Source organism: Porites lutea, chromosome 9 (genome assembly GCF_958299795.1).
Source record: "Porites lutea chromosome 9, jaPorLute2.1, whole genome shotgun sequence".
Classification (NCBI taxonomy): domain Eukaryota; kingdom Metazoa; phylum Cnidaria; class Anthozoa; order Scleractinia; family Poritidae; genus Porites; species Porites lutea.
In genome coordinates, this window is record NC_133209.1 from 24,711,312 (window position 1) to 24,731,169 (window position 19,858).

The window sequence follows — 19,858 nt, forward strand, 5'->3', positions numbered from 1 at the left end:
CTCTTCACAAACCCGCGCGAAGACGCTACAAGAGAAGCCGAGTCATCGTTCCTGGAATAGATGCCCAGTTTCAAGCGGATTTGGTCGATCTTCAAAATCTCAGTCGCTACAACAAGGGCTATAAATACTTACTGACTTGTATAGATATCTTCAGCAAGTATGCCTGGGTGCTGCCTTTGAAGTCAAAACAAGGTCAAGAACTGGTCAAAGTCTTTCAAAAGATTCTTTCTACTGGTCGCAATCCCAGCAAACTGCAAACGGATCTAGGAACAGAGTTTCTTAATCGAGTGTTTCAGACTTATCTGCGTGACAACAACATTGACTTTTTTTCTGTAAACTCTGGGCTCAAGGCCTCAGTAGTTGAGCGTTTTAACAGAACATTTAAAAATAAGATGTACAAATATTTCACAGCTAAAAACACTCTCACCTATATCAATGTACTACCCCAACTAGTATCCTCTTACAATAACACTTACCACCAAAGTATTAAAATGAAACCGAGTGAGGTGACTAAAGCGAATGAAACTAAAGTGTGGTATACTTTGTATGGTAATGACGTTGAAAAGCGTGTGCGTTTTAAATTTCAAGTGGGAGATCGTGTTAGGATCAGCAAAGTGAAGCGAATGTTTGAAAAATCTTACCTGCCTTATTTCACGGAAGAAATGTTTACTGTATACAAACGAATGGCGCGTCAAGTACCCGTTTATAAACTAAAGGACGATGCAGGTGAAATCTTAGATGGAACGTTTTATGAACCCGAATTACAGAAAATAATTAAGAACGATGATGTGTACCGCGTTGAAAAGATTTTGCGCAAGCGAAAGCGTAAAGAAATAGTTGAATACTTTGTAAAATGGAAGGGGTACCCAGACAAGTTTAATAGCTGGATAGCAGAAAGTAATATCTCAAAGTTGTAACATTTTGTGTGAAGCCAATAAAAGGGTTATTTTAACTGAAAACAAATGTTGTTGTGTATAGTTATAAATTAAGAATGCCAGGACTAAATGTTCATTTGAACACACGAAACGATGGAGGTAACACAGTTTTACCTGCATCTTCCAAGCAATAGCAGCCTCGATAAGTTTCCCAACAACACATTAACGGAGCACCATGTTGGTTTACCTCAAACCGTTAGCTTGACGGGGGACTGGGAAGTAGCGTTAACAGAAATTCATTATCCTCACAGCTGGAATAATGTCCAAGGAAATTTTGGTAATCGATTCTTCCTTCGGAACCAAGAATTGTCCGGAATATGGGAGACCCTAATTATACCACCGGGTCATTATTCTTCCATTGAAGATATCTTATCAAAGATGAAAGGGCTGATCGGGAATGTAAAGCGTTTCAATGACGATGTAACATTTTGCTACGATGCCTTCACTAGAAAGGTGACTGTTCACCTACAAAATAACGTACAACTTTTCTTTGGTAACATTGGATACCTGCTGGGATTTTCACCAGAAGAAATTATTTCTAATACCTCTACCGCTGAAAGACAAGTGGATTTGGAGTATGGCTTTCACGACCTTTTCATTTACAGTGATCTTATTCAATCACAATATGTTGGAGATGCATTGGTACCTTTGCTTCGAATTGTTCCTGTAGAAGGAAAGTTCGGGGAGCGGGTCAGTAAATCATTTTTGCGCCCCCAATATTTACCTGTCAGCAGAAAGCAATCTGAAACCGTCGAAGTCGATATAAAGACAGACGCAGGGGAGTCTGTACCATTTGAGTTTTGGAGAGTGCTGTTAACACTTCATTTTCGTCAAAGTGCACCTCAGTACTTTTAAGATGAAAAAATTCCATACTCCAGATCACAAGTTGTACGAACAGTACTATGTTAATCAAGCCAAACAAAAAGGTGGGAGTTTACCAGCGTTTCACGGTGCTCGATTTCAGCGAGGTTATGGACTAGGGTCCATATTCAAAGGCCTGTTTCGATGGGCGATGCCTCACCTTCAACAGGGTGCTAAGGTGATTGGAAAAAAGGCTTTACAAACAGGAGTCAATGTTGTCCAAGATGTTCTTGATGGAGATAACATTAAAACAGCAGTCCACAAGCGCACGAAACAAGCCCTCGGTCTACCTTCCCAGAATTCATTGCAGGGACAATCAGGAGCTGGTAAAAAATCTATAAAAAGAAAAGCGCAAGGAACCAAAATCAGTTCGCCTCCAAGCAAGAAGGCAAAAACATCTCCGCAGCGGAAGAAGCCCAAAGAGAAATTTTCTTTCTGGAAGTAACTATGGCCTTTGTGCATCACGAGTCTCAGGGATGTACGAAATCGGAGTTGGATCTCTTTACGATTCCTGCAACACAAACCTCTATCACCAAAGGGCAATGGATCGAGTACCACCCCATCAGTAACATCACGGACAGTGGTCCGATCGAATTTTATGTTTCGGGAACCGGAGATGAGTATTTGGACTTGGCACGTACTCAGTTATTTGTGAAAGCCAAGATCACAAAAGCAAATGGAACCGCCCTAGATGCCGATACACAAGTAGGTCCCGTGAACCTGTTTTTACATTCCCTTTTTTCGCAAGTGGACGTTTCCTTGAACGAGCGATTGATCTCTCCATCCACCAGTACCTACCCTTATCGCGCCATGATCGAAACCTTGCTAAACTACGGAGAAGAAGCAAAAACAAGTCAACTTTCTATGGCCATGTTTTACAAAGATACCCCTGGAAAAATGGATGTTGCCAACCCTGTGGCTGCAGACGATGCCGCAAACAAGGGGTTAAAGGTTCGCTATGATTTTACTAAAGAAAGTCATATTGTGGATATGATGGGGCCCATTCATAGCGACATTTTCTTTCAAGACCGGTTGATACTAAATGGAGTGAATTTAAGAATCAAACTAAACCGAGCCAAGAACTCATTTTGTCTGATGTCATCAGCAGCCGCTCCAACTTTCAAGGTGGTAATCACAGAAGCCATCTTGTTCGTTCGCAAGGTGAAATTGGCCTCTTCTATTATACTTGGCCATGCTGCTGCACTAAAACACTCCAGCGCCAAGTACCCGGTTCGCCGAATAGATTGTAAAGTGCTGTCTATTCCAAGAGGATTTAGCAGTTTTAACCCCGACAACATCTTTTTGGGTCACATCCCCAAACGAATCGTGCTGGTCTTAGTGGATACTCAGGCATATAATGGAACTTACAGTACCAACCCGTTCAACTTCAAACACCACAATCTAACTCAAGTGGGTGTCTATGTGGACGGAGAGCAAATTCCTCGGAAACCCCTGTTCTTGAATTTTGACGAAGCTGGGGGTCAAAATGTAATAGCAGGCTATCAAAGCCTGTTCTCAGGCACTGGAAAGTTATCCCAAGATGCGGGTAACCAGATCAGTAGAAGCGATTATGGCTCTGGTTACACAGCATTCTGCTTTGACTTGTCCCCAGACCACTGCTCAGGTGACCATTTTGAGCTAATAAAGCAAGGTAACCTGCGCGCTGAGCTTCATTTCAAGGAACCACTGGTCAATACGGTTAACCTTATCGTGTACGCTGAATTCCAAAACGTGATTGAAGTTGACGGGAACCGCAACGTGTTGTTCGACTACACAAACTAAAAATGGACACTTCTCAACTGACCCCTATTTTGAGAAAGGATAAATTTACACGAGGTGTGTTTCAAGGCGTGTATCCCTCAGACCTGCTGCCTGCCAGTGTTTCACATTACCCAGCCCTGTTCATCGCCAATGTGGATACGAGTGACAAGCCAGGTTCGCATTGGGTGGCGTTTTATTTCACCAAGGAGCAAGAGGGAGAATTTTTCGATTCTTACGGATCACCACCCAGCAAATATTCAGGAACATTTACTACCTTTTTAAACACCAATTCTAACCAGTGGACTTTTAATACTGTGACATTACAAAGCATCTGTTCAAAAGTCTGCGGACATTACTGTTTGTATTTTGCTTTATATCGTAGTCGGCAAATAAGTATGAGTACTATTGTCCATCGTTTTTCTAAAGACACAAGTAAAAATGATAGTCTTGTAAAACAATTTATTGAAAAACATTTTCCTATAAGTTTTCCGAAATATCGTACTGATGTAAACATGCAAAGAGCAAAAGCACAACACTAAGTTCAGTAAACAGACACCATGTAATTTCTTTTCAACATATTTTATTGACTGAGCAAATAAAGTTTGTGTTTCACAATAAAAAAGTCTCTTGTCATGATTTATAATCGCAACCATCGAACAGCCTGAGGGCGAGGACTCTCGACTCTGCGCCTCTGCTTTTTGACAGAAGATAACGTCACAGGTGGGGTGGGTAGCCAACGCGAAGGACTTTCTGGGGTCTCCTCTCTCGCTCTTGCTTTAAACTCTCTTATGGCACTCTGACGTTGGGGATTACGAACCAAGTTTTCGGGGACATTCATTCGCGCCAGGCCCCTCGCAAACACTGTCCACCCCACTGGTTCAAATCCTTTTCGGTGACGCAATGTGTCGTTGACTAGGTCGACCACATGAGAACCTGGGATTGGTTTGTTTTCATACAACAGCTCTCCTTTATCATTCCAATGTAACACATCCTGGTGTTTTTTAATTTTATCCAACAACTGTCTAGCCCCAGCTTTGTAAATTTTCGGTACACTTTTCATGACCTCTAGCTCTACTGCTGTTGGAAGAGAATTATCTGGAGAAGCTTCCTCTGTAGATTGAGTTCTCAACTGGTTTGGGGGTTTCTGTTGTTTTAGGGGTCGTTAACCTCACATGGACAGGCTGGCCTTTCCGCTGATCGTAATAAGTCAAGTACCGTTGCAACACCTGATTGTAAAGCTTCGCCTTTTCCTCATCATCAAGCTGTTTATTTTCTAAAATGTCCCCCATTTGGCTATCCAGATTTTTCGGAGTTTGTGTTACAGGTGGTGTTAATATCTGCTGACGTTGCTGCAATCGCTCCAGAGTGTTCTCAGGAACGAGAACCATGCGTCTTGTATGATTCATCTTAAGTAAGAAGCGAGCTCAACACCCGAAGAACGGGAGGTAGCAAAACACTTAAAAAGTTTCCTCCGTGTTGTACCAAGATTTGTTTTTTCTTGTTTAGCGGGGTACTCTTTTCAGCTAAAGCAGTCAAGGCTTTCTTGTGCTTAAGAAGTTTTCTCTTTGCCGGTTTACTGACAGGGACTGTTTCTTTAAGTCCGTTGAATACACACTCACAAATGGTTCTTACTAAAGCGTCGTCGGCTGCTTTCAAAATTGCTTTACGTTGAGCTGGGGTACACTTGACAAGGAGCTTAAGAAAATCGTGGTTCTTTCTTAGTCGCTGGGCCATACTCAACTGATATCAATCACTACGATGGAGCTTTTTTATACCTTTCTGACATAGGCGAGCTGAGTCTCTCCAGGGAAAATGCTTGTGCGCAACCGGAAGTCGGTAGGCGTTTCCGGTTTGAGGTCGCACAACATGTAGCCATAAGGGCGTTTTGTGGCATCCTGAAACGCTTCTTGCATGTATTTGACATGACCGGGAAACATCTGTTTCGCCAAGTGACTGACTTGACTACTATCCCGCGGAGACTTGAACATTACCAAATAATGACAATTCAAACTCATGTCTCTCAGTTCTTTTCCCCGGTGAAAAATATTTTGAAGAATGGAAATAACGCTTAAATTTCGGTGATGACAGCCCTTAGTAAACAAATTGGTAATTCTTTGATCGTTGCAAAGCTCCTCCATTAAATCGTCAATGACCACTAAATTTCGAATGGTTGGGTTTATCATGGATTCTAAATCACCAGGAATCACCAGGAAGGGGTGTTTCCACCTTGGATCCATGTTGACAACTGACTGGTTCAACTGCGTTTGCTCTTATTTATAGAGAAATGGTCTTTGGTGGAGTATCTTTACCATATACACGAACCATAGTGGTATTTTGTAATTTAGCAAACTGGAGCCAATATTTTCTCTCTAAGTCAGACAGCTCGTGGACTTGAGTTAAATGATTTGCTAATCGAACTAAAAATTTAGAATGACATCCCGGTATGGGGCAGTGTTTACATTTTAGTTTCTTCATGCTGACAGGACGAACGTTAGATACCAACTGAGTAAAACTATTTGCGACACGAAATTTCTTGTTGATTTTCAAGGGCAGATCGGGCAGAAGGGGCAGAAAGGGCAGAAATTTAGTGGTTTTTTTTCCCTGGGCGCGCGTGGAGATCTCGCGTGTAAGCCGTGCGCGTCGAGTAAGAGAATTACAAGAAACGCGTTTTTTATAAATTGTTTTATTTATGAATCACACGCTACAATTTTTGACACTCATTTTTTTTTTTAATACAGCAATCAATTTACAACACAATTTTATATATCTAGAGGCATAGTGGTAACTCCATCCTCCAACACTTTTCTTTTGGGGTAAAAGTAGGAAAACCCATCTCGAACTTGTTCATAAGTATACATGCTATTGTTGACTACCCGAAAACCTTTATTTAATCCTGCACTACTCTGTTTGTTCAACGGAACATTAAGATATTTTTCTTTGTTAATGTCGTTTGTTTTCTTGTTAACCCCTTTACAACTGAACTTATCATAGGCCCCAAAGCAATAGTAGGTCTTGCTACTTAGACCAATTATTCCTGCCCCTGACCACTCTTCCATAAATAATTCTGGTGTTCTTTTGTCATACGCTTTGTGTTCTGGAGTGTCGGTTCGTGGAAACCAATTGGCCTTGTCTGCTTCAAATTCTCCTCTTAACTCTGGTTTTACTAAACGTTCTACCGATTGCCCTGCGATCGCGATATAGGCAGAGTTGGTGTCCATTTCACAATACTGAAAATCACTACGATCAAGATACTTATCCATGAAATCAAAATAAAACTGAAGCATTCTAAGTTTAGCGTACTGATAAACGAAAAAACCTATCTGCATGGGAAGGTTCAACTTGATTTTTTTCTTGCAAGATTGCACTTCAAATGTGTCTTTATCAATCAGTTCAATCTGTCTAAAGAAGGGTTTGTTTATTAAGCGGGACGCTTTGGTTTCTTCATAAAACTGGACTTCTCGATGGCGTTCTTGATCTGTGATTGTCTTTCCATAACTCGAGTTCCCCACCTATGAAAAAAATAAAAGAGACAACATTGATATGAGTTTTTTTTTTGTACCTTAAAACGTATTTCCTCCTTCTTTACCTCAATAGGAAAACAACTTACCAATTTCATAGTGTCTGCGATGCTGGCTTTGTTTGTATCGACATCTCCAGCCCGTCTAGCATCCGATACAGCTTCTCCAAAGGGTGAAAAACAGGGAACGGGTGTATACTCTACTACTTGATAAATATGTGTCACTTCCAGACCATGCTCCAAGTACCACTTAATGAGTGGGGAAGCCAATAAGATCTTCTCACCAAAATAGCTACCAACGAGACTTCTTCGAGGTTGTGACATGATTTTCTCTTCCTCAGCAAAGGTTTGCATGTGCTTCTATGTTTTTGAAAATGGGGCACATTTCTGCAAACTTGGGTTTTAGTGCATCAGGTACTCGAACATCGCACTCGACCACTCCAAAGAGGGACTCGTTTCTAATAGCGCTTAAGATCTTGTCTTGTGTCAGAGTCTTGTGATGATCAAGAGGGCGGTTAAACTTGGAGTTAAGAAACTGCTGAACTTTTGAGTTGGTTTTCTTAATTCGACGCCACTGGCACTCGTAGATTTCCACGAGATGGTACCCCTGATCCTTGATGTACTTGGAGGTTTCTTTGGTTTCTTCTCGTAACTCCGCCATTGGTCTTTTTCTCTTTTCGTTCATTTCTTTTCCTTTAGTAAGATGACAGATATGCCAATGCCACCAGCAGCCATGGAACTGAAAGACTGTTTGCGAAGGACCGTGAAAACCATCCACTGGTATTTTTCTTTCACCAATGCGTTTTTCTGTATTGTTCATTTGGTGGCGTATAAAAATTCCTCCTTCATGTGCCTTCCACTCTAACCACTCGGTTGCCATCCTGGAAGAACTTTCTCTCTTGAAGTCAGTTTCTTCTCGGCGTCTTGTAAATGATCCGGTGGGCATGTCTTGCATGATGGCCCATAGATATAAAGCATTAGCATCGTATCCAACAATCTTTTGACAGGTTTTTGCTTGATTTCCTTGATCTTCCATTTCTTTTTCTCTGATTTTGGTTTTTCCCGCCTCGTGATATCGATGAAATATTATACTGGGGCCACTCACCATATTTTTCTTAAAGAGATAGTACAGATCTTTTTTTTTTTCGTCAAACAGAGAGAAGAAGATTTCAGATTCCAGGGTGGTAAAGAGGTACGTCAAGGTAACACCGGGAATAGAAATACCTTGTCTTAACATGTCGATCTTTTTATCTTTCCAGAAGGCGCACATTTTTTCAAGGGCCTCACAAAAGGGTTGGACATCTAGGTTGTTGTACCAGATGAGAAATTCTCGAAAGGTCGTACATATTATTGCTCGACCAGACTTGCTGGCAGTACTGGTAGTCTTCGTCAGAAATGTTCTTGTTTTTTAACATAGAAAAGAAGGCTTCGTGAGGTGGGAGGGAAGGGTGTTGTAATTTCTCAAGAGAATCCAGCCATTGATAAGGAAAGAACCCCTTGGTTTGAGGACACTCGTAGGCCTTCAGAAATTTGTCGTGGCTGAAACCGGGAGCAAGAAAGTTGGTGACGTCGAGGAAGCGAAGGTGTGGGGTCTTTTGGCACATGAAATTGTGGTTACGCTTGATAGTAAACTGAACGCCTTCATTCTGGACCAGGACAGGAAACAGAAATTCTTTGACGGCATTCAAGTCATATTTACCAGAATTGAAGCCCAGGACAGGAAGTTCTTGCAGGTATTCTTGGAAACGATCTCTCAGTTTCTTTAAAGGGTGCACTTTTTTCTCCTTAGGTTCTGGGCTGTTGTCCTCTGGTCTATGGTATTCCCACTCGTGATCATTTTCACTCTGATCCTCGTGTTTGCAATCTAAGGCCCTGTAAAACGAGGCACCTTGTTCTTCTACGTCATCGTCAATAAAGGCACGATCCTCTTCGGTTTCAGACTCGATTTCTTCTTCCTCGTCATCTGTGTCCATGAGATCTTCTCCTTCATCATCGCCATCCTCTTGGGTGCTGTCCTCTAATTTGTTGTCTCTGGAAGGTTCACAACTTTCTGATTTTTGCTGTAAGTCTTGCAGCTTTTGGTCAATGGCTTCAAAAAGGAAATTAAACTCTTTTCTTAAAAGGTCATAACTTTGTTCACTGATTTTTACGAGGTGTTCTAACATCTCTTTGACGAGCTGTTTGGAGTCTCCATCTGACACAAAGCACTTGGGTTGGTCGTAGTCTGGAACGTTGGAACAGACACTCACGCTGAGTGGTACATGTTTAGCGTGCCAAGTCAGTTTTTCTGTATCGTTAAGGTCTGTCTCGGGTGTAAACATACACTCAAAGTCAAAGGTAGCTCTGTAGGGGAAGAACTTGAGATGCTCAGGAACAGTCAACCCTTCGTCTTCTAGCAACTGAAAAATGGTGGGTGGAGTCTCGTAAGCACCTCCTGGAAACTGGTAAGTTACTTTCGCTTCACAGGTTCGCTCGTGACGATTTAACATACCAACATGTTTCCACAATGTTCCACATCGTGAGCAGCTGTAGGACTTGGCATACTTCTTTAAATCTTTGATATAAGAAAAGTGATTCTGGTACAGGTTGAGGTAAAGAGTACTTGGGTAGTGGCAAAGGGAGCGGTGAACCAATTGTGCAGCAATGTCTGGTACTGTATTTTCTTCTTCGGTATTGTCTTCATCTCCCTCCTCTCCATCGGGCTTGGTGGGTTCGAGGGAATAGACAAAAATGTTGACTTCATACAGATGTTCTAGGTCGATCAGTTCTTTCAGCTTTACACCACAAAATTTCTTTTTCTCAGGAAAAAAATCTCTATATCGCTCATAGTAATGTTGTGCATCCCGCTCTAGATTCTTTTGGTGACAACCGTTGTGGAGTGCCAAAGCCCGAAAGAAGCACAAATTGTCGCTGTAGACTTTTCCATTATTGTGGTTGCGATCCAAGGCGACCAAACCATGGTTCTCGGCCAGATAGGAAGGCAAGTAAGTACCTCTACCTATAGGATGACCTCGTAGCTTGGTGACGAAGAAAGTGATATTAGTCACCTGTTCTACGACCCATTTGGAGTTGGGGCGTCGCTGGCGTACCCATACCAAGACGTCAAGGTTTAGCAATGCTTCACGAACTTGCTGAAGGTCAGCTGCGGTGTTAATTTGAAAAGGTTCTTCAAAGACTTGCTCATTATTTCTGGAGGCATAATAATATTGAAGTGCTCCAGTCTCGTTGTTGCGTAGAATGAAACCAAAAGACACATTCAGCTTAAACACCGTGGACTGGTCAGTGAAAATGTTATTCAAATCAGTGATAAGTTCTTGAGGTTGGAGAGAGGACAGGTGGTAATTGTACCAATCCAAAAGGCGATTTTTGCGGCTAAAACGAGTGCGTATTTGATGCCAGTGGTTGCGATATTCGGGAACGAGACTTTGTTGTGCTTCAGGGAGATAGGTGATAGATCTCGGCTCTTGCTGCCAACTAGAACTTGGAGTTGACTGCTTTTTTTCGATAGGGGTCGACTTTATTTTCTTGGTTTTACTCTCTAAAAGACAAAAAAAAAAGGTATACATCTATCTAAATAGAATATCTCCAATGTGGTCAAAATACAATTTCGCTTTATTTCATTTGTCGTGAACTTACCACCACCAAAAATTACGGCAAATTCAGAACCTTACCGCGGTCTATACTAGTACAGGGGAACAATGTCGATGTAAGTCACACGATACGTCCTCTTTGAAATGACCCTGATATCGGACCTTACGGTTTTAAGGACAAAAGAAGTGTTTAACAATGTGTGACCTCTACTATATTCAGTAAGGTATTGTGTAAAAGGTACTGTAAACAAAGGCCGATAAAGCACTTTTTCAACATATCCTACTATCTATTATGCTTTGCAAAGAAAATTTACATAGTACTTATCATTTAATTTATACAAAATGTTATTTTGGTATTGCAAAAGAGTCTTCCTACCTGAGTCGTCTTGGCGTGGACGTTTTGCAGTCGTAGAGGGTTTGCTGTGAGCTGTTTTCTGATGTGCTATAAATGGGGCAAGATTGTGAAATGTCTCTCCACAGGTTGAACACTGATATTCCCGCTGAGCCGCTCGTCTCTCGTGGACTTGTTTCTCGTGGCGTTTCAGATCCCAATTGCGATGGAACGACTTGTCGCACTTATTACACTGATGTGGTTTCTCGCCGGTATGTGTTTTTTCGTGGCGCTTTAATTTATCTGGTCGAGTGAAAACTTTTCCACAGATTTCACATACATGGCGAGACCTTTTGGTGGAAGAAATATCTTCTTCATCCTGTAAAATTATAAGGTGTATTAACGACGGATTTACAAACCTGTTTAAAAGATATAGTGCGACAAGTATTATTTGCGCGGTCTTGCCTCAAAATTACGTCAACAAAGTCTTTCAACAGCATGGTTTCATAATTCCTTTATTTATACACCATAAGTTGTTTTTGTAAAAATATTTTTTAAGTCCATGAAGTATAAAATCTGACTTCATTTACAATATTATCTAAATCGAATCTATCTCAAGATAACTTTTGTACAAGCTGTTTCTTCTCAATACAATTTTAAATATGCAAAAACCATTTAACCACTGCTAAATTTATGTATTCCATGTTTTACTTTTATAACTTCTTAATTTTTGTGATTTTATCTATTTGTATTTTTGGACTATTTCAGTTCACGAGAGAGATTTAACGAGCTACGACTCCTGAACTCTTCGTGGTTATAAATAAAGTATGTCGAACAACCTAAAGGTACCTTAATTAGTATTGTAAAACCTACCTCTGCTAGTCGTTTCCTGCCAGCTCCACTCTGTATTTGGTTCAAGTGAGGCCGTCCAGTAACCTAAAAAAGTAAAACTTGGTTAACTTGGAAACAATACTCGACCAGAGAGAGAACGTTCATTCAAAGTACAGAGAAACAGAGAGCATTTACCTTTGGCAATTTTTCAAACTCATTTTCCCAATCCTCCCATGGTTCAAAGATTTCCAGGGGAACGTCCAAATCGAAAGCGGTTAACTGATTGAAATTCATGACTTCTTCTCACAATTTGTAAATGATTTGCTTCGTAAGGAATGACCATTTTATGTGTTTTGAAACAATAGAAAAAACTGGCAGGTAAAAAATAAACCCTGACATCATCTTACCTGGAAAAAAATGTGAAATCATCATGACCAAGTAGGGACATGATATCACTATTCTATTTATAGATTATGTCAACATTTTTTGATGACGTCAACCCCTAGGGTATTCTGACGTCACTTGCTCCTTGCCAGCTGAAAATAGACTATGACATCATCCTATGTTAATGGAATGCATGACGTCATGGTCATTAATTTAAACTATGACATCATCCTATCTTAATGATATGTATGACGTCACCGGCGTTAATGTATTCCCCCGAAAGTTAATGGAATTCCCCCGCAAAGAACCGGCGTAACCGGTGCCTCCTCTACTACTAGCGCCCAGCAAGCCAGTGCTCCGCCAGCCAACAACATCGCCTCCCTTTCTCCAAAGAAGGACCAGTTGCTACGAATTCTACACTGAAGTCCGGCCACTCCCGTAGGGGTGGACAGGCTTGATTTTCTTTTAACCGGATACCCTGCTGACTTAAAACACTTTCTAATTTCGGGTTTTTCTTTCGGTTTTCGTATCAGTTATATGGGCGAACGGCAGACCTTTGAATCTCGCAATCTAAAAAGTGCGCTCGAGAAACCACACATTGTTTTGTCAAAATTAAACAAGGAACGTGAGGCCGGTCGTATCGCGGGCCCCTTCAGTGTCCCACCTTTTCCAATCTTTCATTGTTCGCCTCTAGGAATTATAAGTTCCCAAGAAGGATCCTTCTGAATTTCGGCTAATACATCACTTATCATACCCCCATGGTTCCTCTGTCAATGATTTTATTCCCGATGATTGTTCTTCGGTCAGTTATGCTTCCATAAACGACGCAATTGATGTTCTCAAACGGACAGGGGCTCGTTGTTTTATGGTCAAAACGGACGTCAAATCGGGGTTTCGCATAATACCCATCCATCCTAATGACTATCTATTGTTGGGTATAAAGTGGGAGAACTTGTATTATTTTGATCGCTGTCTTCCCATGGGCTGCTCTTCTTCATGTGCAATTTTTGAGGCTTTTAGTACGGCCCTCGAGTGGCTGGCTTTGCATCGACTTGGCGCTTCGGGGGTTCTACATATTTTAGACAATTTTCTTTTTATTGCCGAAAGCGAAGAGAAATGCCAGGCCGATTTAAAAAGTTTTCTTAATTTGTGCGAGTATCTTGGGATTCCTATAGCAGAGGAAAAAACCGTCGGCCCTCATACCGTTTTACAATTCGCGAGCATTACCCTTGATACAGTGAAACAGGAAGCCAGATTGCCAGACGACATTGGCTCCAAAATTGTTGCAAGTTATTACATGATTCTTGTAAGCGTCACAAAGTCACACTTAAGGAATTGCAGTCCTTATTAGGTCTCTTAAATTTCACTTGTTCAGTTGTCGTACCGGGCCGCGCTTTTGTCCGCCGTATGATCGATCTTACCAAAGGGGCAAGACGACTGCACCATCACGTTCGCCTTACTAAGGAGGTCAAACACGACATTACCGTCTGGCTAACATTTTTAGGGCAGTGTAATGGGAGAACCTTTTTCTTGCACGAGAAATTGGAAACCTCGTCCTCTCTCCAGTTGTACACAGATGCAGCCGGAACCAAAGGTTACGGGGCAATCTTTAGTAAGCATTGGCGGCGCGTGGCCGGATTCATGGAAATCCTGAAATATCGCATTTTTAGAGCTGTTTCCGATCGTTATAGCGCTACACATCTGGGGCCTTACATGGCCAACAGGTGTGTCGCATTCTACACTGATAGCGCTGCCATTGTTGATATCATTAACCGGCAGACGTCAAAACATCAATTAGTCATGATTTTAGTGCGCGATTTGGTTTTAACTTCACTTAAATTCAATATTTTATTTCGCGCACGGCATATTCCGGACAATAGGCATGCCGAATAATGAGGGTAAGCGACGTCAACCGCCACAAGGGAAGGTGGGAGGGGCGAAACTTATAAGTCACGTTGAACTGGCCAAGAGGCGGGCAAAAACAAAGCAATTCTAACCAAGAGCCGCAATGCATCATGCCACCAGAGCGCAGGACCAACACGACGGGCCAATTATGTATGCAGTGAGAATAGTCAGAAACTTCGTATGCCTTTCGTTTTAAAATGCGGAAAAGATTATAATGTTACAGTTGGGTAACTGAACTTGCCCCATTCGCCAACCATTAATTATTATGTGGGTAAACCCTAATAAGACCTATGAGATTGCTTAAACGTGATTTTTATTATGAAGTTAATTTTTACACAGGCGACCTAGACGTAGTATGTGCCACTGAATGAATATATTAATATTCACATGGACAAATTAATGCGATAAGTCGTCGAAACTCCAATGAACTAAAATAGTCCAAAAGTCAAAATATAACAAAACAAAGCTAAGATACCTTCAACTGAACGTATCCTTGTCTTTCCTGGCCGCTTAAAGTGGCATTTTGTTGAGTTTTGCAATTGTAGGTACTATCTACTAAAGAAGAATTAAAGGCTGGCTACAAAACAAACGGACCATCTCCACGCGCCTTCACACGAAGCGCTATAAATTCGAGAATAATCGACGAATCCGCTCCAAATAACCATCGGCTAATCTGCAGGTAACGTGTGCTCCTGCTTCTGGCTCGCTTGCTCCACAAAACCCATCGCAACTGCACAATAATTGCTCGCTCATCAACAACCACTGTTGACCTTTACGCTTCGATATGGCCGCAAACGACCAGGTTTAATACGCGACGTGAATATTCAAGCTTAGCTACCGCGTTCGCGCAACAATGCAGCACTTGCTATGGGAGGGATGGTACTATTGCTTCTAGGTCAATCAATTGGGAAAATAATATTGAAGCCCTTGTAATTTTTAAAAAGATCCAATTTGCCCTAGGAGCACCGAACAGATACGAACCTTATAGCGGAGCTAAAAAAAATGAGCGGCAGTGGAAAAAGTGAACAAGAACATGTACTACATTTCCTCCATAAAAAGTGAAAACCAGGAAGTTTTCTGGACGTTTCACGTTGCAGTCATGCAAATCAACGGCGAGGAAATGTACAAGAAAGTGTGCTGCAATAGCTCACTTGCACGATGACGTCACGCGCGCAAAGAATTCTGGTAGTTGTAGTCAAATTCGCGTGATGTTTTAAATAACAATGGCGCTCAAAGATAATAATAGTGTTGACATAGCGAAATATTTAGGGCCCTGTCGTGTAATTTTGACAGAAGAAGATATCCCAGGGGCCTCTCTACAGAAAAGAAAGCCAGAAAATCTGAAGAATGAAGAACTAAGACGTTGGTTAAAATGCAGAGGAGGTTCAGTTGGCGGAAACCGTGTGCAACTCCTCGAACGGTAAGCGCGATAATTGCCAGCAAGAAGTGAGATTTTTCTTCCTTGCTTAACTAAAAGCTCTATTTTTTTAACAGTGTAAAGGATTACATTAACTCAGGGCTGGATAAAAAGGTTATCGATCCCGATGGTGGAATTCATTACCAAAGGCTACGAGCCGAGAAAGAAAACCGAAACACAGGTGGAAAGCAGCAGCCAGCAAATTACCGTGTTGAGTGGCCAAAGGAGGGCTGGTCATCAAGTTTGGCGAATTTGCCGGAGTTTCAGCATTGTTTTATTTTCTCTTGTCTATCTGGCGCATCAAAAGGACAAAAAGGGCGAGGAGCTTTTAAATGCAAAAGGGAGGGATATGCCCTTTTTAAAGCTAGCCATGTCCAAGATGTCAAGTATAATCCCAGCAGTCATAGTGAATTTTGCTTTTTTGAAACCAAGGTGAAAGCCTCTATGACTAGAAATAAGACTTACAGAACGAAAGTTAGACTTAAAAAGAACACAGCTGAAGTCGATGGAGCTTATTGTAATTGTAAAGCTGGGGCAAATGGCTATTGCAAGCATGTAGGGGCTGTGCTTTACACAATTCTTGACTTTGTTGAGAGTGGGTTTCAGGAGATTCCACCCAACAAGACGTGTACAGAGAAACTTCAGGAGTGGCACAAACCACGAACACAAACCCCCAAGAATGCACCCGTTCGTTTCAGCGACATTCTCATGATCCATCATGATTATGATGCAGACAAAGATAACAAAACGGGCAAGAGAATACAAAGAAAACGAGAAAAACTGGCATACACTGCTTGTCCTTCTTATGCCTTGAAAGTGACGAGTGACCAGATTTATTTATTTTGTTGTGACTTAAAAGCAAATTCTGACAAATCAAAACCAATGTTAGTAGATGTACTTGAGGGAAATGATTACGAACCTGTTATTGTAGAAGATCTTGAACATAAGTTCACCAAATGCTTGGTTGCCATGGATCACGACTATTTGAAAGAGAAGCAAAAGACCTACCTCGAAATTAAGACAAGCACCCCAACAGAAGTGGAACACCTTTCACCTTGTAAGAAGCAGAAACTTGACTTGATTGATGGGAATGAATGTGAACCCTTTGACAGCAATTTCTCTAATGATTCACACATTCTCATTTCACATTCTGTTTTGATAACCCCAGAGGGCAACCCACAGGGTAACCAAGAAATACAACTTGAAGCAGATTGCCAGGAAGAACCTACAGCAGAAACTACTAGTGAAGCATCACAAACTGTAAAAAAATGGAAATACTTGTTTTGTGGAAATACCTTTTAAAGGTCAAGTCGTCTCTGATGAATTTGACTTAACAAATCCTATGTTCAGGGAAGAGTGCCAAAATTTTCTTAGCCAAATTAAAATTAACAATTCAGAGGCTATTGATGTTGAGGAGAGAACAAGGGGACAATCATCCAACCCAGAATGGTTTAAATATAGGACTGGAAGAATCACAGCATCAAAGTTTGGTGAAATCAACAACCGCAGGTCAACAACTGCACCAGATCGCCTTGTCAGAGATCTGTTTCAGTACAGAGCAAGGACAACCACACCATTCCAGTGTGCTGAAGGACTGAGACTTGAACCAGTGATTAAGGACAAATATGTTGAATATCAGCTCAACCATGGCCACTTGGGGCTGTGCGTAGAAGAGAAGGGTGTTGTTTTTGACCAGGACAATGCATTTTTGGCAGCAAGTGTTGATGTTGAAGTGCATGACCCCAGCAACACAGGCTATCCAGTCGGAAACCTAGAAATGAAATACAAGTTATTTCCAGAGAAGGTCGATCCTCAAAACAACACCAGATTATTAGTTACCCTTGCAACTAAAACAAAGAACTTTTGTTTAGAATTAACTGATTCTGGCCTCAGATTGAAGAAGAAACATCCCTACTATTCACAAGTGCAAGGAGGGATGGCAATAAGAAGAATGCAATGGTGTGACTTTGTAGTTTATACTTATACTTCAGCAGTAGAGGACATCCATGTCGAGCGTATATACTTTGACCCAACCTTTTGGGTAGCCTTAAAAGGCAAACTTGTCGACTTTTATTTGTTTGCTATGATCCCAGAGCTTTTGACAACACGTGTGAAAAGGGGTATTCCCTTGTATCCTAATATCTTTTCATACAAATAAGCACAAATTCAAATAGGGATGGAGCATGTTAGTGTGGAGGAAGAGGGCCTGGGTACAATTACCAAAAAACACCCCTTTTCCCTCCAACAACAAACAAAACTTATGACTGATAGTTTACTTTTCTTGCAAGCGATTGGTTTACATGTACTCTTAGTGCACAAAACAGGTCCACAGTGAGGCATACATAATTTAAAGTTATGTAACAAGGCATCCTTTCAAGTTTGTTAATAAAGCACACACTTTCCAAATTTTGTTTAAGTCCTCTGCCATAGAGTTAGGAATGAGCTGTGTCAAAATGTTGTAATTTTTTACACGCTCAATCGCCCTTTCCACATGGATTCTTACTGAAGCTACATCACGGGTTTCATCCTCTTCCTCTGGGCTCAATTGATCTTTGCACCGCATAAATGGTGGGATGTTCAAGTACACTTTCTTTTTTGCTAGCAAGTCCTGGATCTCAAAACCTGTATCTGCCATGACTGAGTCACCTTCCTCCAAAAGTTGTAGTATACCACAGTCCTCCACAATTGCCTTGTCGCTACAGTGTCCCCCATACAGTTCGGAAACAAAGGTAACAGCTCCATGTGGAGCGATGCCTATTAGACCTTTTGCAGTATTATGGCTTTTGTAAGAAGAATATGTTCCTGACTGAGCCCTGAAGCACGATGGTTTTTCAATAAAAATCTCAGTACAGTCAATGATTACTCTAGTTAATGGGTATTTTTCACGGAAACATTCTGGCATTGTCTTTTGGACGGTGTTCTTTGAAACCCATGTTGGTAGCTGTACTAATCTGGAGTAAATCAAGTCCAACCAGGTGACAAATATTCTAGATACCTCTGCCACACTAATCTTGTAATTATCAGCCAGAACTTTTTCGGGAATATTCACCCTGAGGCGAGCCAGAGTTAAAAAAAGTTCATCTTTTGGTTCTAATGAGCGTTTCTGGCCTTTTTTCTCCAATTCAGGAAATTGTATGCTCGAGTTGTTTGAGCCCCAATACCTTAAGCGTGAACAAATGTCTCCAGCATTCAGAAATGCAAAAAGAGCGAGAAAGTGGTGAGAACTCATTCCTATATAATAATTCATATCATCATCTGAACCAATAAATCGATGGAATCCAAATTTCAAGCTTTCTATTTCATTCTGCAAACCTTCATTTTTGATAGATAACACTTTCATTTCATTTTGTAACTTTTCAAGTTTCTCCTCCATTTGTATGAGTTCAGCAGCAAGTGGAGCATCAGGATCAGTTAACTCTTTCCCACCTTCAATATTTACTGCCTCGCTGGATCTGTCAGAGGGGATCGTATTAGCCGTCCTCGCTGATGTGTTGACACGGATGAGCGTTCTTCGAGGTTCCGTATTCACCTTTTGGTGTGTTTTTGAGAGTGGAAATACTGTTGGAACGTTGTTCAAGTAAGTCTTCTTACCACCTTCGAAGTGTTGACTACAAACTCGATGACCATTTGTCGGTTTAAAGTCTTTTCTTGAAATTTGTGGAAGCCATATTTTTTTCAGTTTCTTGTCTTTGGGAAATTTATAAAAAGAAATACCCCTGTTGCGTTTATCGTTGTTAAAACAGCCTGGGACGCTGCAAGTGAATCCTCCTGACTTCTTAGCTCCAGACGCCATCTTGGATCAATGACTACAACTACCAGAACTCTTTGCGCGTGTGACGTCATCGTGCAAGTGAGCTATTAGACCTATTGTTGTTTTTCACAGTTCTGGTCAAGGGCATCCAACTTTTAATTTTTCACATTTCACTAACCGGGTTAGGCTATTTTTCGTTGAGAGTAAAATGGAATCCTAAAATTTTCGGATTCAAAAATGTGATGAAAGAAGGTATGTGAAAAATTATCTCCTTCGTAATACGTTAAATTGCATCTAAAATTTTCGGGAAAATAATTCTGAATTCCTCGTAATTTCGAAAGACTCAAGTTCCTCTAGAATGGCCGAACACTGAGATTCAAATTTTATAGCGCCACTTAGAATGCATTTCTATAGAGCTAAAAGTACTTTATGAATAGCTACAAAAGTGTTTTCAAAGTATTTGAGGAAACAGTCGTTGGGTGGCCCTGTCTCGTTGCCTTCTCCGCTTAGCATTACACGATATATTTTATATTTAGTATGAGCAAACTATAAATCATTAGCTTCGCTTTTAGCCC

At 41.2% G+C, this 19,858-nt stretch overlaps 2 protein-coding genes across 2 annotated transcripts; one reads left to right on the plus strand and one right to left on the minus strand.

The window, feature by feature from the left end:
- The first annotated feature begins 2,243 nt into the window (after positions 1-2,243).
- On the plus strand, positions 2,244-3,578 carry LOC140949091 (uncharacterized protein F54H12.2-like). Its single transcript, XM_073398333.1, has one exon. The coding sequence runs from the start codon at positions 2,244-2,246 to the stop codon at positions 3,576-3,578; it is 1,335 nt and encodes a 444-aa protein (XP_073254434.1).
- A 14,307-nt stretch (positions 3,579-17,885) lies between these two features.
- Positions 17,886-19,325, minus strand: LOC140949092 (uncharacterized). Its single transcript, XM_073398334.1, has one exon. It carries the CDS (start codon positions 19,323-19,325, stop codon positions 17,886-17,888), a length of 1,440 nt encoding a protein of 479 aa, XP_073254435.1.
- Between the last annotated feature and the right edge of the window lie 533 nt (positions 19,326-19,858).